The 26,493-nt window shown below is 41.6% G+C and overlaps 1 protein-coding gene across 2 annotated transcripts in view; it reads right to left on the reverse strand.

Annotated features, from left to right (window-relative positions):
- Positions 1–5,508: 5,508 nt before the first annotated feature.
- The window catches only part of TMEM163 (transmembrane protein 163), an 84,985-nt gene continuing 64,000 nt past the window's right edge, over positions 5,509–26,493 (reverse strand). For both annotated transcript variants that reach the window (XM_057366543.1, XM_057366542.1), the window contains 4 exons: positions 23,328–23,424; positions 10,625–10,736; positions 7,669–7,810; positions 5,509–6,715 (listed from right to left, as the gene is read on the reverse strand). In XM_057366543.1, the coding sequence (XP_057222526.1) occupies positions 6,655–6,715; positions 7,669–7,810; positions 10,625–10,736; positions 23,328–23,424 (412 nt within the window). In that variant the 3' untranslated portion in view covers positions 5,509–6,654. The remainder of the gene's footprint in view (positions 6,716–7,668; positions 7,811–10,624; positions 10,737–23,327; positions 23,425–26,493) is intronic.

The raw sequence follows: 26,493 nt of genomic DNA on the forward strand, positions 1-26,493 counted from the left end.
TTTATGATTGCTTTGTGCTTAAATGGGAATGCCATGAGCTGCCTTTCATCCCAAATTGCATTTGTGTGGCTTCTTCCAACCCTGCAGCTGGGTGTTTGTGCTGCTGCCCCACCTCTGCACAGGTGAGTCTCACACCTTRGCCAGAAGAACAACAGGTGAGTAATGAACTGTTTGCTTTGTTTTGTTTTGCTTTAAACCTGAGTTGCATAATGCATACCATCAAGCCTCTTTTTGGGAACAGCAGAGATTAGGAATTCCTGGTTTCCTGTGAATTTACAGCACATTCAGTTGCAGCACACAGTGAATTTACAGCACACTGTAAACTTGGGAGAAGGGAAAAGGGAGACTGGAATTGCACAGTGGCTCTCAGACTTACTGGGAAAATACACTGTGGAGTTGAAAGATAAAGCTACACTATGGTGAAACAGCAGCTTCAGAGAGTATTCTCTACCTGCAAAGCACTTAGGAGCTTATGGAACTTTGCATGTGGAGCAAGGGCTCAGGCATGCAGCCATGTGAGATTGGGTTCAGAGCACTCAAGTGGTGCCACATGAACTCACCTTGGCAGCTCTAAATACGTACAAATGTCCAGAGTGAAGCTTTTCCAAGGGAGCTGTCAGGGTATTTCAGTGGCACCCATTCTGCTGACAGGCTCTTTCTGCCCACCTCAGGTTTTGTTAGGCCAGCCAAACCCAGGGAAGGGCTCTCTGCTGTCAGCTGCTGGGAATGTGGAGAGGTTTGGGTGGAAGTGTCCAAGAGTAATAGAGCAATTAATGCAGGAGCAGTGTGCAATGGAAAAAATAATAGTAAAAAAAAAATAAATGAAGACCTGGCCATTTTTTTGCTATGTAATTAACCCAAAAAAACAGCACAACTGCACTGGAAAKAAGGAACAGCTCACTTTTTTTCTCAGCATTACCTTTCTCAAGTTTGCTGAGGTTTTAGGGTTTTGGTTTTTGTTTTTAGTGTGACCACACATAACTGAGTACTGTAGATTCAGAAGAGAACCGAGGGCAGTATCAGTTTTAGATGCCTTGTTTGTCCCTGCCCCAATTAATGACACACATAAAGCAAGTGCATTAATAAAGGTGTCAAGCAGATGCCTGCAGGCCGGGAGAGGGTTTGTGACATGGGTTTGGATATCCACTTGGCCAGTCTGTTCACTGGCGAGTTCAGAGTGTTGTGGCTACAGAATGTGGGTTTTCCACTGTGCAGTGCTACTGCAAGAGCCTTTTATGGCTGTTTCAGTGAGGAAAAGTATTTGAATATCCTTTACCAGTTGCCCCTTTTTGTGGTCCTTGGCATTCTTCCCCTTGGATTGAAACGGGTGGAAATGTTGGTTCTGTGTTGCTATTCAACATACCACAATTTCCAAATGTTTCCTACCATCAAAATGAATTAGTGGAGGACACTGCTCATTCAGGCTCTTGTTCTGCTTATTTTTGGAAATGTTTTCCTTCCTGTTTCATTCCCTTAATTGTTGTTGAGCTTTGACATCTAAAAAGCTACAGAGACATCTGTAAAATGGGGAGCAGCTAGAGATAGATGTGGGCTGCGTTGCAGTTGCATAATGGAAAAGAAAAAATCTATGAAAATTGGAAATTGGAATAAAAAATACGCACGCCATGCAGCTGTATTGGAAAGCTCATTTGGGGGAGCTTAAATGCTGGRTACTTCAACTCTCACATGCTTAGACTGGGTTTAGTCAAACTCCAGCTGGTGGAGAGTCCACAGATGGAAACGTTTTGCTGGGACTTTGTGCCACTCTCAAAACACYTCCCCTCAGTGTGCAAGGGCTGGAGCAGCCACTTTGCTGCCTCACACTCCCCTGTATTTGTGTTTGTGCTTGTCAGGYCTTGTTATTTTATTGATTATGGAGATTGCCTTTAGCTAAAATCTAGGTAACCTGTCTTTGTAGTGAAAAAACCTGGGAGCTGTTTGCACAGAACAGAATCCAGCTGTTGAGTCTCACTGTGTGTCCTGCTTGGCTTTGGAGCCTTGGCTGGGGGGTCTTTGCTCCTGCAGGATCTCAGGTGAGAGAGCTCAAAGCAAAGCAGTGCTGGATAAAAATGCTGAAGCAGTGAAAACTCCAGAGCAAATGTGCCGAGGTGTTCCTGGCTCAGCAGGTGACAGCTGCTGCTCCCAGTGTCAGTACAGGGGATCTCGGWTAATCCATGGAGACCCTCTTGGCTTTATTTCCTCCCCACATCACAGGAGGGKGGGATGGATGTGATCAGCCCAAGGCTGTGCCCGGTTAGAGGAGGTTGGCATTGTCCCTTGATTTTAGAGGTGTTGCTTTCACTCCCTGCCCGTGGTGAGGTCAGGGGTGACAATAATCCCCTACAGCCTCTGTCAGCAGAGCTGAGTTCASAGGGGTGCTGGCTSTGGTGGGACAGTGGGAGCTGACAAAATGGGACATTTCCTGGTTACTTGCCAATCTTAGGTGGAAGAAAATGCACTTTGAGCCTGCTGCAGCTGAATGTTGGTGTCAGTCCCTGCAGGACCTGAGCTCTGAGCTTCCCTTCTGCAGCTCCTGGGGAATGGGCTGGAGGCTTTGGGTGGTGGGCAGCTGATCCCGTGGAACAGGGGAATCCAGGAACTGTTCAGTGCTATCTCCAATACTGATCCTGTGGCTGAAAGGACAAGAGCAGCTCCCAGTCCTGTGGGGAGCAGGACAGGGAAATATCCCCGCCTTGTCTGKTAGTTGCATTAATTGTGCTCTCACATGCCAGGCCGCAGGAATGTGKTTTTGAGCACTACTCCTGCCTGGTTCCTGCTCTTGGACAAACACAGTCAGGGGCTCTGTCACAGCACCTCTCAGTGGCAGAGAGGTGAGAAATCACTGCCAGCACAGSAAAATGATGTGCAGCCCCTGAGGGAAGCATCTACACAAATCTGTGTATCCCATGGATGATCTCTGTTCAAGSAGTTTCAGCATTTCCTCAGCTCTTCATTTGACTGCCCGGTAAAAATGCATTGTCAGGTTGGGAGCAAACATTCCTGCTTTGTACATTATTAAGGCTTAATAGGTAGACTGGAAGGGACCTCTAAGGGTCCCTTCCATCCCAAACTAAACCTGTCCAGTGTCCTAGCATCTCCCTGAGGTAGCCCACAAAAGGAATGTCAGAAATGCCTACAGTTTTCCCARGCAGCTGGGATTGCAGAGGTGCARTGGTGTTATCAGTGGTGAGCAGCTMTGGYACATTCCCAGCTGCTGTAGGTGTGCCTGCAGCTTCTTGTCTGGGATCTTGGCTTCAGGGCCAYTCCTGGAACATCATCAAGGAGCTTCTTTCTTCTCCACCACAGTTGGGTGATGCTTGTTTATGGTCTGCCTACTACAGCAAGAAGTAAAATGGAATAAATCAGCAGCAGATGTTAGTCTGGTGATTTTTTTAATGACAATCAGGGTTCAAAAAAAATCCGGCTTTAGCTGGAAGTGAACATTGTCATTGTCCATGCCTACCTGGTGTGTGGGTCATGGCTGGGGATTCAAGATCGCAGCTKGTGTAATCCTAACAATTTTGATAGCTCCCTTCTCTGTTGAGCAATGTGGCCAGATTCAAAGCATCTGCTCAGTGTCACAGTCGCTTTCAGGGATTAATTTGCAATTCTGAGCTTGGCCAGACTTTAATAAGTGTCAGTTTGCAGCCTGACTCTGGCCAGTGCTGMTCCTTGTGTGAGCACTGAGGCTCCTTCCTCGCATCCTGTGCACARCAAAGAGCCCTTGGCAGTGCTGAGGGCTGCTGTGATCACCAGGCAGGGTATTATGTTGGCCAGTGCCAAGTTTCAGGTGATTAGTCCGAGTGCTTTTGRGCTGTTGCAGCTTTTGAAAAGCCCACCTCCACTTAGCCTGGCTGGAAGCATGCTTGCCATCTCATAGTTGGAAAAAATCAACTGGTGCAGACATTTAATAAAGAAAACTCATAATAGAAGCTGTTCCCTSTGAGGGTGGCAGGCTCAAGCAGTGTCACAGTAGATGGATGAGCAGTTATTTTCTCTGCTATTGTCACGTACCATACAGARTGTCCCTGATGCCAGCTAGCTTTATCACCAAGTGTTTGCTTTCATTTCTGAGAATCATTTTTTTCCTGGACTYTTTTCAAGTACCTCAAGTATTTCTGTTATTTCCTTGTATTTACCTGCTAGTACCAGCAATGCTTTGAAGCACCTGTGGTAACTGAAAAGTTTCTGCAACTGGTGTGAACTAATCTGATAAGAAAAAGTATGAGTAAATTGTTTAACCACATCTCCTCTTCAAAGGCTACAGCCAGTGCTTGAACTTAGAAACATCCTCAGAGCATTCCAGAGTTCCAGAAGGAAGTGTGAGACTTCATTAACTGAGTGACCTTCCTTTGTGCATGAGCACATCTGTGCTCCTGTTTGCACTCAGCATTTTAACAGAACTATTTAATGTTTGAGCTGGGTGTTGGTTTGAGTKTCCTGCATGCTTCCAGTGGTTTAGGAATGTGTGCTGAAGGTTGTATCAGGAGTTCAGCCACCACCACATCCATTCTCCACAGTTTCCTGCAGCAGTGGCTACAAACAGGCTGGACTGCATGGCCCTGGGGAGCAGCACCTCTGGTGGGTCCCAAGAGTCATTCTCAAAACCAGAAATGGGACCAGAGTGGGAATAAAGCCCTCGGGGAGCTGGGAAAGGGTGAACAGTATCAACAACTGACAAACCCATGAAATGCCTGRTATTGCCAGGCTCAGGCTCTGGCTCTGTGATTCTGAGGTTGAAGGTGCCTGACAAACACTGTTAATCGGTGAGGAAATTGCAGTTCCACAGCTCTCCTCGTGGAACTAYGAGTGAGAGAAGAAACATGATGGGAAAATCTCCAGGCTAAGCAAAAATATAAAACATTAGGGTCTTGTGCAGGACGACAGGGTCTTGGGGTGGTATTTGATATTTTAAAATCCACCTGTGATGAGTACAATGAGCACTCCTACACTTCCCTTCTGCAGTCCTYGCAGAATGCTCCCCTGAAGCTCTCCTTTGTCACAGCTGAGTGACACCATCCTGTGGCAGCCAGGCACAAGCAGCAGCAGCACTGACAGCAGCACTTTGCACACAAATATTTGTACAAACTTCTCTCGTCCAAAATATGTGAAAACAAACACTAGCAGCAGAATAAATTTCATTTTGCTGTAAGGAATCCTGTCCCAAGGCGTGTCTTCTTTCCAATTCTGTGCCTGTCGCATGGGCACTGTCAGMTCAGGGAAACCACTGGGAGGAGTTGGCTTTTACTAGAGATCCTCAAGAATCTGGTTAACCCAGAAATACAATTTTAACATCACCCCCATGAAAAATCACCACTGTACACCCCTCACTGTTCAGTCTAACTGTACATTTACTCTCATTTTTGTAGTCCTGTTGTGTAGTAAAAATGGGCATTTTTAGCTACTCACCTACTTACCATGCTCTTATTTCAAATTCTGCAATGAGCTGTCTTATTTTTTATTCACCTGTGATAAACAGAAGCAACAATACTGAAACTCAGTTGTGAAAACCAACCTGGAATATGTAAAATAAAGAGAAAATGGCTATAGCCAGAGAATCCAGTTTAATAGGCTGCTATACAGGAAGACTTTGTTCTATGATACATTCTGGAAATCGTTTTCAAATGTTACTTACAGATACTGTATAAAATAGATACCAGTTTTATTGATTATACATCAAGATTCGTTGATCATTTAACCTTCTATTAAGTAATATATAAGATGTGTGATGGAAAGTGAGCAACACTTTACAGGACAATCTAAATCTAATAAATAGATCTGTATCTCACCACGAGATTGAGCCACTGCTGTGCCGTTGTCAGACTACAGAGCAACCACAACGTCACACACGCTGGTACAGCTGCGTATGGCAAAATAGGAGATGAAAACCCCATTCCTTGAGCAGCTCCTCTTCCCTGCAGGACTTTTTTTTTTGGCTTTGGTCTGTAYAGTAATACTCTGTGTGCTTGTTTGGTCCATGCAAAGCTATGAACGGTGTCTCGTTAAGAAAAAATAGAATTTAAATTGGAGAGGTATCGTTTCAGTTAATTTGGGGTTAAAATCTCTCTGATTGCAGAAAGGGCTGTACCTGTTTTTTCTGGGTATCTATTTCAACAAGAGGGAAGAAGTAGCTACTGAAGTGTTTTAAGCAACACAGCTCTTGGTGTCCAGACTCTKTGTAAGATATTCTTAGTCGAAGAGGTTTGCAAGGATTGTACTCCTGTTACAGCATGTGTTTGGGAAAATACAGGCCAAGKGGGGGAAAAAAAAAATCCAAAACTCAAATCTGGAACTGGCACTTCTTTACCCACAGGCTTACCACACCATTGAGAACACTTTCACTCTGGAATATACAACATGGCAGCTGGGTTCAAACTGTGAACTGCATGTTTTCTATTGTCACAGGAATCAATAATAGCATACTGAAAATAAATTTAAAAAAAATAAATAAACAAAACAAAACGCTGCTGTTTGGCTGAATTGCAAGCAGTGTGCACAATATGCCAGATTTACAGACAGATTTCCCATTCAAACAAACTTCAACAGAAACAGACCACGGGAAACAAACTGCATGTTGAGGAAAATACCATTGGCACCGTTTGCCAAGAGCAGGGTGCTGTGTTTGACAGTCCTTCCAGGGACAGGGCAGTGCCTTCACTCGAACATCTCGTAGTGGCGTGTCTGCCTCACCCGGGGCACCATGTCAATGAGCAGCCTGCAGGGACAGCACAGGGGTCAGGAACACACATGGGACAGCCCCAGGATGGGGAGAGGTCACTTATAAACATTTGTGAATAAAAAAGAACTCAGCTGGAGCAACAGCTTCTATATATTCCCACAGCCCGGTTAGTTTTACAGTGGAAATTGTGATTATAGTCATTTATTCAGGAAAGGTATTCCCCGTTAAAATGTTAATTGAGTTTTCCAAGTTGAAAAAGAAAACCCCACGCAGCTTCCAGCTGAGGGCTGACTGCAGCCTGGGCGAGGGGTGTTCTCAATGGGCACAATTCCAGCTGAAGATGCTCCATCTCCCCCTTTCTCYTCTGGCAGATAAGCCAGAAGGGATCAAGTGCAAAATTCGTGTTGGATTCCATGCGGTCAAGGGAAACTTTGGCAGCAAATGAAGTGCATGGCAGAGAGAGCCTCATTTGATTTTTTTTTATTCTGTTTCTGGTCTTGTGAATCAAGAAAGCATCTTAAAATTCAAGAGAAACRACATCTGAAACACGAGCAGCAACCTTCAGTTCAGAAGTTGCTACAAGGTAGGACTGGGACAGAAATCAATAGCAAGATCCTTCTTGAAACTTGGGCACCTTTCCTTTAATCCAGACCTCCTATGGCAAAGCACTGCTCAGAAATGTGTCATAAAAGCAATGAGGACTGATTTTATCCATCATTTTTGGTTATTTTTCAGATATTGAATTTCAGGCATACAAAAGTCTCAAATTATTCCAATTTCTTTTTAAGTCCTGGCTGCTTTCCAGCTGATGCRGTGGACCACAGCCTTTTACAACCCTTTTCACACACTCTGCTCCAGTGTTTGGCTGCTAATCTAATAAATTCCAGGGACTGATTTCACTGGAGTTGTTACATAAACCCTGAAAAGCTGTGGATTCCAAGCTCTGAGGACCAGCCTGGTTGCCCTGGTTGTTCCCAGCACATACTCACTTGATTCCATAGGCGGATATTGTGAGCCCAATTAACACTCCTATACTGCCATCCAGGAACCAGACAGAAGAATTGTGTTTAAACACTTCTGCACTGAGAAGGATGGAAAATCCCATTATTCCACCTACAAGAGAGTTGAAACCTAGAAGAGGGGAAAAATTAATTAAAGGAAGAACCTCAGGAATTCATGGAAAGGAAGATGGTTTTGCACAGTAATCTGTCAAAGACCCTCTCTTTAAGCTTTTTACCCCATTCCATACATTTATTTACATGCTTAGCATTATGACTTAGAGCTGTTGACACTGCTGAAGACATGGAGGATAACCCTTGTGATATTTTCCATTTATGCCTCAGATACATCACAGCAGCTTCTTCTCTACTATTTACAATTTTTACGAACATCCTTTTAGATTCMTCTTTCCTTTTTTTCTTTTTTCCTTTCTCTTTTTCTCCAAGACTGCCCCTTCAAAATTCCCACAGTTTTGAAAAAATTAATGCCCTTTTTTATTCAACTTCTTATTGATTAGTTATTGATTAGGGGTTTTATAAGTCATTCCTTGTATTCTGTTTTTTAACCCCAAATTCCCTTTTTCTGATTTTTTTTCCCACAATAACCCAAACCACACACCTGTTGTTCTACAAAATAAAAAAAAAATCACTGAGAATGCATTAATTTAGTATATCCACATACTATTTAACCTAGATAACAAATGAAATATCAAATTTGAAATCATTTATATTGCTTGGTGAGTCAGCTCTAGCCAGCTGCTGTTTACAGGCCTTAGTCATGTTTTCCCAAWTCCCCATGACTGCCAACAATGACACTTTTTCCTGAGTGTCCCCTTTGATCCACACCTCTGACATCCAGTCTTKGTCTATTTATTAATTTATACTGCTTGAAATTGCATGTAATGTGTCCATATACATAAATATTCTAAAATATTAATTAATTAAAAATTCAAACCAGTGTTACTTCCCCTGCTCCAGTTTAAGTGAGAATCCATCAGCCCGACATGCAAAAGAATAAAATATTTTCATGCCATTATTGGCTGATGGTTCCAAATGATGTAAAAGCTGCTTGCAAAGGAAATTGTTTTTCCTTCCTGACTCTCATTCAGYCAAACCTTTCTTTGCTGATGTGGCAGGAAATCATGTAATGGCTGCAGGTATTAATACTGGCACTGTTCTGTGTGCAAGGCCAGCACAGGAAAGAACAGGTGGCTAAATCTGGGTAGGAAACAGGTACCTAAAACCAACAGGAAAGTCGTCTGACATCACCAGCTGTCACAGAATTGTCCTCTGAGATGCCACAAATTCAAGGCAGGAAATGGTTGCTTTTATTACCCAATAGACCAAGAGCTTTTGCTCTAAATAAATTGTACAAACAATATTTTGACTCATTAGGATTCATACATCTAGGCTTTAAAGAGATACTGTTGTTATGCCCTATTCTAAAACAAAATTATTCTTAAAAAAAAGGAATTGTTAATAGAGGCTGACAGGCATAAGGGAGAATTTGCTGCTCTGAAAATAAAACTATTTTTCAGGAAGAAAAATTCATGCTTCTTTTACTCAAAACAGTTTGTTGGTTTGGAGCCAGGGATCACAGGAGGTAAATTAGCAGGAAACAGAAAACACTAAAAAAAGATATGCAAGGGACTGCTAAATCTGTCTCAGCTGCTGAATCACATTGTCTCTTCCTGATTGTTAATAAATCAAGTGTATATGTAAATATATCTTGTGAAAGCAGATATTTAACCACACKTGTTAAGATCTGCCTCCTACATTTTCTAAAGTAGTTCTAAAGGAGAGAAGAGAGATAAAAACCAGGCTGAGGTAATTGTGTACTTTTTTCCCTAATTTTTTAATCAAAGAATGAGCAGTCTCCAGCTCAGAAGCAGTATCATTAGCGTGAGGATGTAATTATGGGGACAGATTTCTGTGTCATAGAGGAGAACAATTCAAGGCTGAAGTTATTTAGGAATTTTCAGCTAATATTTTGCCTGAATAAACAGCCCTGTTTCAAAACCAARCTACATTTTTTTAAAGGGAGGGTTCATTGTTTGCATGCCCAGGCCCAGTTCTGAAATGGCCAACGTGTCCCATTTACACCCTGGCAGTGGAGGAAGCCAAATTCACTGGGCTGCAGCTCCCAGATCCTTTCCAGATTCCTTTTTGCAGGTTGGAGATATTTTTTATTTTGTTTCAAAATGTCTAGRGTGGCAGAGTCCATAGGAAAGAATAAAGATCTCTGAGCTGGAGGTCTGTTGGGAGAAAATCCCAAACGCAGGGAGGCAGTAGCTCAGTTGTAACCCCCTCACTGCTATTTTGATACCTTTTTTGCTTCTTTTAGATTTAAAATATAAATACCCATGAAGAGTTTATATAAGTGGGATGATGGAGATACTCATGTGTTATCACATATCATCAAGGAAAAATTTATGTTTAATTTGCTTAAAATAAAGCAAAATTTATATATCTCTAGAGTRAGCTGAAAATTGAATTTCCTTAAAAAGAAATCTTTCACAGAGTGAAATAATTTAGGTACCACGACCCACGGATCATGAACACCCTGCAATGTCTGTTTACAGAGTATTTCAAACTGTCCTGTGCTGGCAGATAAAATCTGGGAGAGATTCACTGCTGCAGCCCAACCTCTGACTAATGCCCCTCCAATTCTTTACCTGCCCTGCCTCTAACTCTGTTWTTGCTGGYTATYCACACATTSACTGCTCTCCACCAGACATTCCCATTTCAGCTGAGCTATCTGTGCCACAAACCAGTGGTACCACAGGCTGTTCTCGGGTTTGGGTTTGGATTTTTTCCCCATTTCCCATTTCCAAACCTTATTTCAGCTTTTTCACAGCTGCCAGCATGCAGGGGTCACTCTTCCCCTCTGTATCTACAACATTCCCTGGAAGAGTCTATAAAGCAGCAGGATCAATGTGACACTCACCATCGGTTATCAGTGCTCTGCTTGTAAGGACCTTCCCCAGCATAAATTTGATTACTGCCAGGACAGTGCAAAGGATTCCACTTAGAACGGAGACACTGTACAGAAAATCATCCTGGAAAAAAAAAAAAAATAGATGTCAGACTTTAGTATATCTTCTGGTCATATCCCATATATCAAATGACAAACAGYACTAATTAGTGTAAAATTATTTGTGATACTGAGAAAAACAACCTGAGATGAAGATTTCCTGCATTATGTCCTCCATGACAKCTGGTGCTTATTTTACTTCTATTGTCACCTGCAATTGCTTTTGCAGCCATAATTAATGACAGCTCCAACCAACAAATTGTGAACTGACCCGGCCTCCTCAGAATCAGGGGGGGCTGAATCATTTACCTGTGGGGCTSAATGCAGACTGCCAGGTCATCCAGTGCCTAATGCCAGCAGCAATGAAGTCCCCACAGGCAGAATGGAGGCTGAAAATAGAACCCCACTTACCAGACCAATATTGATTTTTAGTGTACTAAATAACCATTAAATGCTGTTTGTGACTCTGTGCTTGCTTTGGTTTTGTTTAATTTCCTTTTTCCTAATCCGGTTCAAGCTACACCCACAAAACCTCTGATACTGATTTGCAAAGAAGGTTTAGGTCTTCCTTAGAAAACAATTTTTTCATGGACTCCCATTTCACAGAAACATCCACATTATTTAATTGGCMTGTGCAACATGGGCTCCCAAGCTCCCTTAGRAGAGARCTGYRTGTCCATGCAGGGCAAAGAAGGGTRACATTATTGTTTAAYACACAGATTAAAGATCATCTGGAGACCCCCAGCCCTTCCTGCTGGATGTTTTGTRTTTGCTGGGGCTGGCTGGAAACACTCCTGGGTGCTGACATGCTTCAGTGAGGTGCCTAAAGGGTGTCCCTGTGCCTTCTCCCCCTGATACATCAGCCCACAGGCTGCAGAAAAACCCAGGTGAGCTCTTAACCACACCTAACCACAGAGCTCTGGGCTAGATTAATTCATTACTCTTGATAGAAGCTTTAATTTRAGCTGTTGCAACACCAGTGCAAATAAAGGAAATAGCAAGAATTCTTTTTTAATTTGTRTCTGCAGGTCTAAGTGGGCCAGTGCCACTGGGACCTTGCTCCTGATTAAAACACTCCAGCAAAAGTCCCCGTTGATACCAAACATTGTCACGATGATTCATCATCAGCTCCATCCATTTTCATTATTTTAGCAGCAATTCGAAACCCAAAGATATCAAAAAATGGTTTTGAAAGCTGCTTAGGAAGATGATACTCGGAATTACATTACTTGTATGATGTATCCATATCCCTAAATAAATCATTCAGTATTTTTATACMATTTTTTTCTGTCATATAATTTTGAAAGTCTTCTTCCCTCACTCTCAATCACGARCTCATTCTCCCTAGGCCTGGAACAATATTAACAATATTAAGACAAAATACACTGAGGGAAAGAGAGTAAAATAGAAGCAATGAGAACACAGAACTCAAGTGCTGGGTAAAGGTAGGATAAAAAGCATTTGTAAAGTTGCTATCGACACTTGTGTCACTGCCAGCCTTGGGCTGACAAAATGCAGTTTTCCTACACCTGTGAAATCCTTGGGGGTGCATTTGAAAGCCATTACAAATTTATATAGTTTAGGAAAAAAATACGGATCAAAATAGAAGATATTTTGAAAATTATTCATACAGATATTCAAAATTCCAGTCATTGACTCAGAATCCTGAAAATGCTRTGCCTTATTCCCTGTGCTATTGTGTTCGATTTCATCCTCTGCATGGCACTTTATTTAGAATCTTTTGTTTGTTTTTTTCTTTTCATGGCATGAATTTTGGGGTGAATTCAGGCTTTTTTCCTGCAYGTGCCACTAAAATCATAGTATGTGGAAATGCGTCTTGCTATTTGTTCTGCTATACAGTCATGATTAAAATTAGTTTAGCTACTCTACTGAAATCCAAGAATAACATAAATGTGATACAAAATTCTGAATGAACTCATGAATTGCTGAACAGGCTTTTTATAGAGAATACATATTCAGGACAGAGAAATCCTTCCTAAGTTTAGTGGGYTTTTCTTCACCGAATCACACAAGACAAACTCATTTTTCTGCCAATACTAATCCAGGAACCACTGACAAAGCAGAAGACCCGACAAATCGAAGCTCCTTTGTAATGACAGTGGACACAAGGAAGGGAAGAAATTAAAAAGCCCTGAATGCAGACTCTTTAGGCTGTGCCAAACAGATTTTCAGAATGAGATATCCCTGGATAAGTTTATCCCCGAGCAATTCCCGAAATSTGCGGATGCAGCCCCTGGCAGGAGCCACCGGGAGGCGGCAGATCCCGCACCAACAGAGCGTGTGCGACAAAACTCGAGAGGAAAAAAAAATATCTTTTAAACTCTCTATCCTCAGTACCTCCCTGCGCTTTCTGGGTGTCCAGGCACCGCAGGGATGGAAGAAGAAAAGCGCGGCTCTTTGCCATGACCAAGAAGGTTCTGCGGGTGCAATGATCAGTACAAAGCCCAGCAGCACGGACAGCGGGTGCGGGAGAAAGAGGAGAAAACCAGCTCAAACTGCTGCCTTGGCGCTGGAAGTGGTTTAGGAAGAGCAGGATTCCATAGATTACCCGAGGGGAGCTGCTGTGGCTGGGCTGGAGCCCAAGTGTCCGGCTTTGGGACACGCAGTGACCGCCGCGCTCTGCGCAGTGCTGCGGGCTCCGCAGGGTTAAACGCTGTGAAATGTTTGCCATCAAACCAACCCATCCTTTGGAGAAAGGAAGAGAAGAAAAGCAGTAATGGAGATGTAAATTAATAAAATAAGCCCGGCCATCTGGCACCGTGTCCCTCCGGATCTTCCCGCAGCCCTGSCCTCTCTGTAGCCCTTGCCTTCCCATCTGACAGCATTAGGAGCACGGAGCACACCCAGCCAGGCTCACTGCCCCTGTCCTTGTGGTGTTTTTAATTAAAGCAGCAGCAAATAGTGACAGATGATAAAAATTTAAATTCTGATCATTTCCATATGATAAAGGCTTCCCAGTGCGGAAATAAAGCTCCATCCTTTTTCCGTTTCTTTTCATCCTATTCTCTCATTGCTACTGCAATGTACTGGAGACTTTAATTAAAGGACAAATATATCTGATTAGATGGCTTCATATATGGACCAGCACTGTCCATAAAGCAAGGTGCCCGGCCTGGGCTGCCTCTCATTACACAGCACTTTAATAGCTACAGAGTCCCTACTTAACATTTATTTTATGCAAGGTTTCATATCATGGTTTTATGCTTTGTTTCAGAAGAAAGCTTTCCTAGGAAAAAAAAAATCTTTTCCTCTTTTACCATTCCTAAGAAAGGAATAATAGAAGTCAGCAGGCAGCTTTCCTCCACTTTATCCAAATGCATTGTCCCCAGCTGTGCAGCTGAGAAGAGGGGGTTGCAAAATTGTCACAACAGTTCTGTCCCCGCTTTCAAGGATTTCACCAAAAGCAGCAGTAGTCTTATGGCTTCAGAAAAATTTTGTTGTTTTGATGTTGCAACTTTGATCTCTTTCTGAATCTATTGCAGAAAGTAAAAAAAAAACCCAAAATTCTCACCATGGATTCTTCAGTGCTTGCCTTATTAAGTAGCTATATTTTAACCCAATTCCCAGCCTAATAACTAAGTTTTAGCTGACAGAATGGATGTTGCTAATTCTGACCTTAAAACTTTGCCCTGATTTCATGTTTTTTCCACTAGCTGCTCTCTGCTTACTCTCCTTTAGTTACAGCCCTTCCACTCCTGGGATGTAAAAATGTCCTCATTTCACCTGCACTGTACAGCGTTGAGTCAAAAGTGATRTGGGAGGCAGCTCTGTCCTTCCTGGGTTGTTCATTCCACTGCAATCCCAGAACAAGCTGCTTYTCCCACCCAACAGCWGCAGGWTTCCTTCCATCCCTGKGCCCTCCCCTCAGCTTCCTCTGTGAACCAGCCAGAAGTTCCTCCACACTCCAGCAGGAGCTGGGAATTAYTGGCACTGCCTTTTCCATGCCATTTTTTCCCTTTCCAGAGAAGCTGGTGTCTCCCAGTGTTTTACCTCTCCTCTGCTGGGCTCGTTCCTCTTGGCTGAGGAGGTAGGGATGCGTTTCTGGAATGCTACAGATGGTGCTGGCAGGAGCAAAGCCATGGCTGGCCCAGACTGAGCTGAGTTTGTGTTGTTAAATATTAATTTTGCCCATCTCTGCAAGTCACCATCTGTCTCCTGGATCCCAACAATGACCCTTCTTCAGTCCAGGTGATTGGTCCCCCCCAGCACCTGCTGGTTCTGCTCCCCATTCCTACCTTCCCACTGCCTCCCACCTTTCCAGGTCCCCCAGCAGCTTCCAGGTCATCTGGACACCCTTGGATCACTCAAAGCCCCTCTGCAGAGCAGGTTCTGCTCAGTCAAAAAGGACTCCCTCTTCTTCCCCTGAAGGATTGTTACCATATAGAGCAACAGGAATGTTCCTAATACAAACACTTTTTTTTTTTTTTAAAGTCCACATTTCTATCATACTATAATAAATAGTTTATGTAATCAGTCTAAAGGGAGCTCCTGGGAAGCCAGAGGGTCTCTCTCACGAGCAAACTTCAAAAGGGATGAGTTTTAATTGCACTTCACTGTCAGAAAACAAACCAACAGCCCAGCCTCTGACTCAAGCAGGAGACAGTCTCTTCACATGGAGATACAAAGATCTATTATTAGTACAAAAAAAATAAAAAAACCTTATGAATGTTTAAACTTGTCTTTGGTGTGACAAAGCAGTTCCACAGCACAGAATGCTTTTTCAAGAAACAGATAACAAAGACAGGGTGTGCTGAATGCAATGGCACAGCACAGGGGGAGGAACCGAGGGACTGTGAGCTCCAGAGAACCCTCTTTGGTGACCTTAGGACTCCTGCAAAGGGTCTGCTTGAAGCTATTACACCAGTTTTCCCAGAATTCATCCACATTGCTTTAACATCAAAGTTATAAAACATAAATTAAAATTGTATTTGTCCACCATGATGTGTAGCTGATCTGCCCTAACCCTGGTTTGCTCCTCAGTTCAAGTATTGACAGCCTTCTCAACAACCTGCAAGAAGCACGTGGAAATGGCAACCCTAAAGCAGGATTCTAATGTATAATTAATGTGTATGACACTTTGATTGGAAATGGCAAGCAATAAATTATATATGAGATTAGAGATGTATAGGAAGCATGTATAAGGACATATGTGTATATAATCACAAATATTATTTGTTATATTGCTATTGGCCTGTAATTCAACTGCTGACATTACTTGAATATATTTATATGTTTATGATGTATTTATTTTAAACTATAAATAAATCAAGTAGAACTCACAAAGCTACGCTGYGCCACCCCTACTTTCCTGTTTCAACTGTAATCAATAACATATGATAAAATAACATRTGATAGAATAACATATGGCCTAATTTTTCAAGAGATTTCATTTATAAAAGCATTGGAGGCACCACATCAGATGGGCTGCACGTCCTTTGTACACAAACTGATTACATCTTCTTTGTTCTGCAGGAAATGTCACAAATATGGCATGATGCTTGCTTACTCCTGCAAAAAAGTGTCCTTTGCCATACTAATGAGGACAAATGCCAAACTGCATTGACATTACATGTGTTATACTATTACCCAGGGAAATGCAGGCAGTAACTGCATAGTAAATGGATATTGATTTACAACCCCAGGTGAAATTAAAACGGTCTTTCCCAGCGTGGCTGGGTCAGGCTTTCTGAGCCTCCTTTAAGAAACAAGAAAGGTCTGCAGATTCTTTGTGGCAATGGTCAAAATAAAACACATCGTTCACATYTAAATTATATTTGTGCTACCAAAGAATATCCAGTAATTGATATGATGAAGGTAAAGGGGCAAATTATGAGGTTTTTTTAATCACAGAGGTATCAAGCACTAAATAGCAAAAGCAAACAGAAAACAATGCTCAAAACCTACACTCAAGGATTTTTAGATTCCTTTCTCAATATATGAATGTAAAAAAAATCACTAAAATTTACACAGAAATCCAGTGATCTCTGCTCCATGATGCCATCAACAATATGCAAAATCACTGTTCCTTCTCATTTGTAATGAATTGTGTGTGTACCAAATCCTCAGGGAGGGCATTGGCTGTGGATATTGCTCTCTGAAACATCAATAAAGGAATGGTAATTCCTTTTCCTACWGGGAATGATCTTATTATGGCTAACATTGGTTGGAGAACAAATGCTGAAAGTAACAATAAGGGAAATATTCTGAATCTTGTAGCTAGGGGAAAGGAAACCTTAGTAAATTATTTCTGAGCCAACAAGAAATGATTCTATTTTAGGTTCAAGACTCATCATTGTAGGAAAAAAAACCAATCTTGAATTTCATGATCTGAGAAATATTCATTTAAAATTAACCTGAAGGGTAAACAAAATGAAGACTTTCTCTTCCAAATGTCAATTACTGATTAGCTTTTTMATTCAGGTGTATTGAGCAACAGCTAAAATCATCAGAAATTGTAATTCCAAATGCTCCAGAAAGAAGAGCAGCTGGCCTACTTCATCTAACACTTTCAGCAAGGGCTAGAACAAAGGAAAAAAGGAAAAGAGGGAGGGGGAACAAAAAGACAAAGATCTGCTTGATGAAAAATATTTCCTTAGGGATCAATGATATGAAACTGAAATAATAACTGCAGCGTGTCAGTTGAAGCAGACCCTTATAGAATAAATATTCCCAGATAAATGAAAAAAATCCCAGCTACATAAAAAATAGGGCAAGAACACAGAAAGGAGTGGAATTTGCAGCTCTAAGGTTCCCACACATTAATAGCACACCTCTCCTATATAAAATCTGTTCTCTTTGGGTTTTGTAGTATTTTTTTTCAGGTTTTGTAGTGTCACTGAAAAGTTCTGGGAAGAGCTGGGGGCTCAGTGTGGGGTTCAAAGCTCATGTACAGGAATATTACCCAAAAATCAAAGCATTCTAGAGATACGATAAGAGTAGGAGASAAACAGCAAGATTTCCTTCCAAACCAATGTGTTCCAAGGCAAGTGGAAAATGCCATCACATCTCTAGATTCTGAAAATGAGGAAGCTGTAATTAAAAATATTTTCAGGCAAGTGAGAATGGAGGTCAGAGCTCGATGGAGCGGCTGGCGCGTACGTGTTGGCGCAGGCAGAAATTGTCTCTGCTCACACTCCCACACCCAAATTTGCCTCCAAAGGAAAAGGAAGCATCTCTACAAATCCAAGGTGAGGTTACCTGGCAGACAAATCCCCTCTGGAAGTGACATGGAAACTATTCTCCTCATTTACTCCTCTGTCCAAGAATCAGACCCCTAATACATTTTTTTAGGCTCACAAAAGAGTAATGTAAAAATCTTCAAAAGCGTGGGAGAAAAAAGATCCATTCCACTTCTCACTGCATCTATTCAATAATGGCATTTTCCAAACCTTTTGGRCAAACAGATCTCTTCAGCTGCAATATTTCTCCTCCATCTACCTTATCATCAATCCCGTAATTCATTACTTCTTTAATTAATTAATTTCAAAATACACACCATTCTATGGACCATTGTTGAACACTGCTCTACATCACAAATACTGAAAACACTGGCACAAGGGATTGTGTTTTGACCACTGAGGAYTAATATAGATCTCAGTTACTTGAAAATGAACTCTCTCCCCACAGTAAGAGATGTATAATTAATGCAAATACAGAATTATATAGTAAGTGTATAATTAATTGGCTGGSCAACTCTCCTGACACAGAATATCATTTTTCAGGGCAGGCTTCTTTTTAATTATAATATAAATATAAAATCCTGTGCAAAGGGAAAACTGTAAGTTTACCTAAAAATGACAATTTCTGAACTTGCTGTTAACTGCAGGAAATGAAATCTACAGTTAAAGTTCTCTAAAAATATCAATTCAGCGCACAGTATTAATTTGCAAAAATGAACATATTGTATGAATCCCTGGTGACCCTCATYTTTGAATTCTGTGGGCTCTCCAGGCTTCCTCATCGAAAGATGAAGATAAAATTAAAAAGGAAGGCATAAAGAAAGTCACTGCAGACCAAAGCTGGGCCTTTAGTCAGTCATGGTTGCTGCTGTGTACAGGAAAGACACAGACTACCAAAGTCAAAATTCCAGACAAACATTTATCATTAAATTWATCCAAGTTATTTTAAACTAACTAATCTACCTAGTCATTTATATCCTGCCTTACAGGCTATGCCAAAGTTACCTGCAGTCCTTAGCATATCAAGCAAGGGGATCAAAAGGAGAAATACACTATTTCTGTGCTTCCCAAGGTTTTGAGGCATTCAAAAGAATTACAAAATCATTTTCTGTGCTGAAAGCCTGTGTTGTGACACAACGCTACCTATTCTTTATTTCCACTTGAGACACAGCAAGAGGTAAAACAAACAAGAAGCAGAAAAGAAAGGCAGAAGCAATATTAAGAAACAGAGGAAGTCAGGAGCTCTAATTGTCCTCTCTCCTCTGCCAGTGCAGATCAGGAGTCCTGTCATCCATGGGGTCTCAACAAAATTAGATTCAGCATGGAATAAAAGAGAATTCAAATGGGTGACTGYAAAATGCCTGAGCTAAACCTGAGCTCCTGGCCCATAAATTAAGTGGCACCTCTCTGCAGTCTGACAACAATCTGTGAACATTTAAGCCCCTTACAGAACAGGGAAGTTAAGCTGRAAATGCCATTAATGTGCAGTAAATYTGTCATTCTCTTCCTGGTTCTCTGAATCCTGCTGAGGAGTGCCAGACCCGCACCTGAAATCATCATATGAAATGACAACAATACCAAAGAYTCCTGTTTCTACATATCCACATAAGTAAGAGTATCTATTCAAAACATTTGGAAAAGTACTTCAAATTATTTCTTACTCGTGATTTTTATATTTTTTCTTATTGCTAGTGTTTTCATGAAAGCAAGTTTTCCAAGATACACTTCAAGGACAACAGAATCTCTGTATTATAGAATTAATAAAATCRTTCCAAGAAATTATTTTTTCTAAGTGTATGTTAAGAACTGACAGATACATAACCAATGTATCTCATATGCAACAAGAAATATKATGAACTTCCTATAATTGATCCAGAATTATTCAAAAATTATTGACTCTGCTTTTAGGACTTTAGTCATAGCTTTTACAATTAACAAGCAGATACTTGTTTCATCTCTTAAATTTAACTTGTATATCATCTATTTCCTCCAGAACTTCTGCATTTTAAAATGAACTCGGATAAATTATTACAAAGTTGCTGACATTTACCACAAATTAAGATGTAAAAAGAGACTTTATAGTTCTRAGAACAATGCAGTCAGTCATGTTGCTTTGCACTATTATTATCATCAGGTTAATCTTGAATCCCTTACCTAGAGCAATGCATTCCAAACCATCCCCATTTGCAGGGCTGACAGTACTAACTTTGTCTTCACCATCTGAACACCAAGAGCAACATTTTCCACTTGGGTTTTTGTCACATTACCTCCCTTAAGACTGAAGTCACACAGCTAAAATTTCACAAGATGCTTTAAAAATTACCCACATCTTCAATGACCTTTGCTTCAATAAAGAGCAATACGGATGTAAATTGCACAAAAAAAAAATCATGCGGCTCTGACTCACATGTGAAATTTTTGTTGAAGCACAGATCCTCTTAACCTAGTGCTGAGCTCCTCACCCCAGTTTTATACCAGTTTGGGACACCACTGGACTGACACTGAATGTTCTGKTCTTGCTCACTCCACGAGGATAATTCTCTGGTCTTAGAACAGCAAGTTAAAATGAAATCCCAGTAACACAGATATCACCACTGGAAAATGTTTCAGGTCACTATTTTTATGCATTACTGGTTATTTAATTACMTGGTAAAATACTACAGGAATTAGTRTCATTAGCAATTAGTTCATCAGTGGTCCAACAAGTAGGAGACAGCACCCTGGATACAGGAGCAGAGGCAGAAGCTTCTCCCTCCTACTGATGTAATTTGAGCAGTTTTCTCCCCGTTCAAACACTGATGGGTATGGCCTGGGTGGCTGTGGGATAGTTGGGAACACAATCAACCCACACAGACCCCAGCAACGGGCAAGAACCAAAATTTCTGCTCAGACACAGAACAGCTAAGGGAGCAAGGACAACCTGAAAAGCAGCATCACACTCAGGCACAGCCAGGGCAACTGGAAAGGTTTCTATTGARCAGAATCCTCTTCCCCCAGTTATTTTTGATGTTGGCAAATCCTTAGGCATTACACCTCCCTGGCCACGACTTGCAGCAGTGGTGCTGTCCCCTCAGCCTTCCCATTTTTCACTGCTACCCTGAGTTTGCACAAAGATATTTCACCTGTCACACAACCCTTGCTGAATCAGTTTCCCACAGTGAGATGTACTGAAAAGTTTTGAAATTAAAATCCTTGCCATGTCATTTCAGAGACACTGAACAAAAGTACCATCTCCTTCCATGCCATGCTCCAACCTACATTCCAGGCAGAAYTGCCAGGTGTGAAAACCCTTTAGGTGTGTGCATGGGGTTTTTACCCTGCCACCAGTCATCCATGCCATCCATGCCTTACCAGATAAATCCTGCAAACTSTTGGGAGTATTTGGGTGCCTAAATGAGTGGGAACAGCCACAGGAAGAAGATTATCCATCAGCAACCTGATACTGTGTCAAATGTAAGCAGCATCCACTCTAACTTCTACCTACTCRACACAGATTTAGAACAGGAAATCGAATCCAAGGGATCTGTAAAAATCATTCTTATAGGACACTGAAAATGYAATGGGATCTTCTCTTTGGAGATACCTTTCTGCAGCTTTGATTACCTATTTTTTCCAACCGTAACTGCACTTTTTAAAATCTTAAAATTTAAATATTTTTTTAAGGGAATTACAATACACCTGCAAATCATAAAAGTATTTTTATAATGCAAGTAGGAGACATTTCTCCCCATGTCACAAACAAAGGCCCCTCCTGTAGACAGAACCTGTAATGATGAAAGAGTGATATATCAATGACACAACTTTTAACTTTTGTTCCTGATAGAATTATTACAGTTATTTGCCCACAATGACGTAGCCTGGCTCATCCAAGTCAATCTGATATACACTACCAGAAATTCACCAAATGGGTGTTTCAGTTATTGATGTAGGCTCCCTTTTCCCTTCTCCTTCACTGAGTCAGGGCCATCATTTTCTCACTAAACAGGAGTCAGACTGCAGTCAGAAGTTGTCCCTTAGCTGACCATCACTGTAGGGTTTCCCCTCACCCCAATCTGCCTTCCCTTCAGCCTCACTGGTGTCCCAAGCTCACTCCCCAGCCCAGTTCTGTCAAAATGTTTTAGTCGGGTTTAAGAACCAACTCCTGAAAGTGTTTAAGCTAACCCAGATCACTCTGACAGAACCAGGCTGGTGAACTGTGTGTGCTGTGATGCTGGCAAAGCTGAGGAGGMAGGAAGTTATGAGGACTGGAAAAGGGGGCAAGAAAAATGCAGAGAGAACATGAATCAGGTGCAGTCAAACAATGCACCTAGCTGCAATTCAGTAACAAACTCACTCATGGGCTGGGCTTCTCATCTTCACCCAGATTTTGYTAAACTATTGAAAATTCTGGAATTGCCCAGCTTCTTACAAGTTTCCATSAGAACACAAAGCACTGTAGGTCATCTGTGCTGCTACCAGGGGRTAACATGGAACTCCATTTTGGCTTTTTTTATTTTCCAGCTCTGCCTCCATGTCCCGGTTGAAAGGAAGGAGTTCTGGATTCTRTGTGAATGGCACTGGGCAGGGTGAGCCCTGATGTAAAGAATGCACACACAACCAGACCAGAATTCACAGGGGTGAAGACAAAGCTCCAAGCCAGGCTCTACACACAAACACTGAAGTGAAACCTCATTTTATATGAGCTCATTAGGAAGAGTCCTGTGGGATTGGAACCACTGCCAAAGGGCTTCCCCAGTGAGCAGCTTGTTAGGATGGGTAGAAGTTAACAGCCAGTACTGAAAGGACAGTACAGAGCAGAGCTGAGAGGCCACTGGGGAGAGCTGCTCTATGGGCCAGGTTGGGGCTGCTTTCACAGCCAAGAGAAATCAGAGAGCAGGAGAAAAGCCCTTTGTGATGCTCCATGGTAAATCAGTCTAAAGCCAGCTCTTTCACCCAGCATGCTCCCCTCACCTGTTTCACCCCTGCTACACGTACATGGCTCTGGAATTGGAGAAAAAGGGCTGGAAGACATTAAAATAAAACCCAAAAATACATTTTTTCCACACTGAAAATAAAATGCTTAAGTCACTGGAATAGTAAACTGTGGAAACATTCTTCTCATGAAATTCTAGTGCATTGATTAAGGCCAGAGAGGCCTCCTCTCTGTAAGTGAACTCCCACAGTCCTGTGTAGAAGATTTAAGTGGTTACACGGAGATTTGGGGTCAAACCTATAAAAACCCATAAAGACCAGGCTCCAGCACATCAGCAAAAARTCCTGCTGGAAGACCAGGGCCACTATGTGCAGCCAGGCAGGAAATGCACCTGCTGGAGCTTCAGAGCTCAGTGAGGCTGCTGAAAGGAGACACTGGCATTTCTCAGCCTCATKGTCAGGGCAGAGAATAAAGAGAATGTTTAAAAGAACAGGAATCACCTTACCACTTCTGGAAGCACCCTCTTCGCAAGATCGTGGATGGCTTTGATCACAATACATATAGATGACAGGAGGAATATGATACCCAAGATAACACAGGCCCTGGGGAAACAAAGAGAGGAAAACACAAAGAAATGTTAAGAACAGATTTGAAGTTGCCAGTTCTTCCAGGGTAACAGAGGGTAACAGATTATTAATAATAAAAAAAAGTCATAAGGAGCTAAAGATAGAGGCTCAAGGAACGGAATGAAACATCCATTTCCTGTCCCATTCTTAAAACCTGGATTATGTGTGAGAGGACAGGGCATAACAGATGATGTTTCTTTGTGATGTTTCAGAGAGAAGCACCTGCCACTGCTGCTCCTGATGATTTACCATGGAGTCCTCTAGAGATCTGTGTCCCTCTGTCTGTCTGTTTGTTTGTTTGTTTGTTTTGCTAGGTTCTCCCTAGATTAGAAATAATCAAGGGAACTTCATTCTCTTTACCAAACCATGCGAGATGTTTGGTAAGTCTGGCCAGCAGCAGAACAGACCCTGAAATGCCTGTTTCCTCCCCAGTCAGGTGTGATGTAACTCGGGAGCTGGTCCATAAAAGTTGGCTGCCTTGCCCAAGGCYGTTTGCTGAGCCAGCGACAGCTTGACATAAGATACATAAACTTCCTGCAAGGATCTGCTGACATTTGATCTGAAAGCAATTCTGAAGGACAAKCTTTTCTGTCATCCCCAACAGGCTCAAACCAACACAGCCCCAAATCTGTGAGCTGGACACTATGGATCACACCTGCTCATGGCGATAAGTACCCCTGGATCCCGTTGGATGCACCACCCCTCTTATTTAAAAACACAGGTTTTTATTCCCTGCATACTTCTGAGTAAGACAGGCAAACATTCCCTGAGGGGAGTGCCCTGAGCACTGGCTGGGTTTTGTTCCCACATCAGAGTTTGGGGTCATCTCTGTGAACTTGCCAACCACCCAAGCCTAGCAGCAAATATTTTGCRTATTTGCCAACAGATACACAACAGYTTCAGCAATCYTGGTCTGTTCCTTTTATTTTCCAGWTCGGTTTYACTGTGGCAAAAGAATCCCCATCCACCTACTTAACCAGAAATAGCTAAAGCAGATAGAAGAAAAGGAAGATGACAACAACACTGACAAGGGTATTAATAGCAGACAGAAATGCAGTCTGGGGTTTGAATCGGCATTCAGCAGTCATATTTAGCAAGCCTAGCTTCTCCTTTGTATGCTGGCTTTTGGAATCCACAGCCATGTAAAATTCATGAGCATAGTACTTTAAGCAAAAAAATACATGGYTTTTGTCTTCTTGAGTGTATTGATTTATCTGCAAAGCCACTAGAATACAACAATGAAAAGTGTCTTCTTTTAATCTCATTTGCTAGAAAGAAACAATTTCTAACCAGGCTGCAAATCATGCRAAATTCAACTGCAAATGTACAAAATAGGAAACTTCCAAAACTTAATCTGAGTTAACTGCAGTACATAATAAACAGGTTGCAATAGGTTGTTGTAAGCATGCTCTACTTTCACGATATTAGACCACAAAAATTGTAATAGGAGCCAGCTCAGTTCCATCTGCTAAAAATCTCTGCTGGTAACTAAAGAGTGTTTCCAACTGCACACGAGGGGTGGCAGTGCCAAGGGGGTTRGCAAATGCACTTTCATTAATAACAATTAAATTAGATGAGCCAACTGCCATTCCTAAACAAGTTCAAGTCAGCTCAGGAGCACCTGTAGTAACAAGGGAAAGAGGAGTTATACAGAAGGGAAGTTTGACTGAGAACATAGAGAAGAATTTAAAGATGGCCTTGCCCTGACCCTTGCACACACCTCCAGCACCTACTGAAGATCGTGTTCTTATTTTGCAGCCATTTCTACCTCACTTAGTGGAAGAGATCCCCACWAAGTACCTACTAAATCATTATAGTTATAATTGATCAATAACGTAAAATAATTGATGGCTACGGGTATGACAGGCAACAGAAAAGCTCTAATGAAGAATGCATGAATCTGGAATCTCCTCCAGTTCCATATAATATATTGCTTCTAAAAAGCAGGAGGAAGAGAGAAAATTAGTCAAAACATTTTAAAACAYAATGGAAAAGCTTTATTTGATTTTCAGAAACATTAAGGTTTCTGGAGTCTTTCAGAATGCAGTATATTTGAAGAATAATAGACTAATTCAGCAAGGACAAGGTGAGGGCACCTCTCTGCTATGCAGGCAACAATCAACTCTTACCYCAACTAAAGTTCAAACTTCCAGAGTTGGTTTTTTTTCTTTAGAACAATGGCATTTTGAATGCAAGAGTAATATAAACTATAAGAGAATTTGATATTACAAATTGAACAGTGAAACCACCARGTCTTCTTTAGCTTGCTGTAGGTGTTGTTAGCTGACCATGATCTGCCCAAGATCTTTCTTGATGTGTTTTTGATGCAGTATTTGTGCAGACAATATGAAGTCTAATTCATTGTATTAGAAATGATCTCGTCAGCTTTGTCAACTTTTCAGTATTACTTTGTCACACATGAAACACAGTCAAACTGGTTGTATTGCAGCCTCAGGCAATGAGAGTGAAATTATTTAAACTCTCAAAATCATCAAAGGATTTATACACCTTTGGAGCTTTGGTCACTGCCAGTTCACTTCCAGTAGAATTTAGACACCTGTATAAATCCTAAAAACCAAAGCTTCCTTCTGGGTGTGCTACATCCTGACAATTCTCAAAATAYATTCTCTTGAAAGCAGTATCACAACCCACATGCAGCCCATTTATRTTTATACAGCCCTATAAATACCCCTATAAATACCATTTTGTATTGCAGCAGCCCATCAGAAGCAGATCAGTGWAACTGCATTGCACAACACAGCTGCCACCTCACCTCTCCCATCACACCTTCYCTGTGTGGAGCTCTAAGAGACATAATTCCTCATTAATTTGTTATTTTGCATGAATCAGTGGTTTTTAAGCAGCTATGAAAAACACCGAGATTCAGGGGCTTCCATCTCCACAAAGTGTCAATTCTCAAGCTGCTATTAGTAAGTTAGCATTTCTTTCCTCATTTTATCACAAAGTTAATTTCCTAAGGAGAGTAACTTCCAACTATCCAATCCATTTGCATTTAGCAGATGCAGCAGAACAGCCTCCTAATTC

The sequence above is a fragment of the Malurus melanocephalus genome, unplaced genomic scaffold (genome assembly GCF_030028575.1).
Source record: "Malurus melanocephalus ecotype Western Australia unplaced genomic scaffold, MMel_1.1 scaffold_67, whole genome shotgun sequence".
Classification (NCBI taxonomy): Eukaryota; Metazoa; Chordata; class Aves; order Passeriformes; family Maluridae; genus Malurus; species Malurus melanocephalus.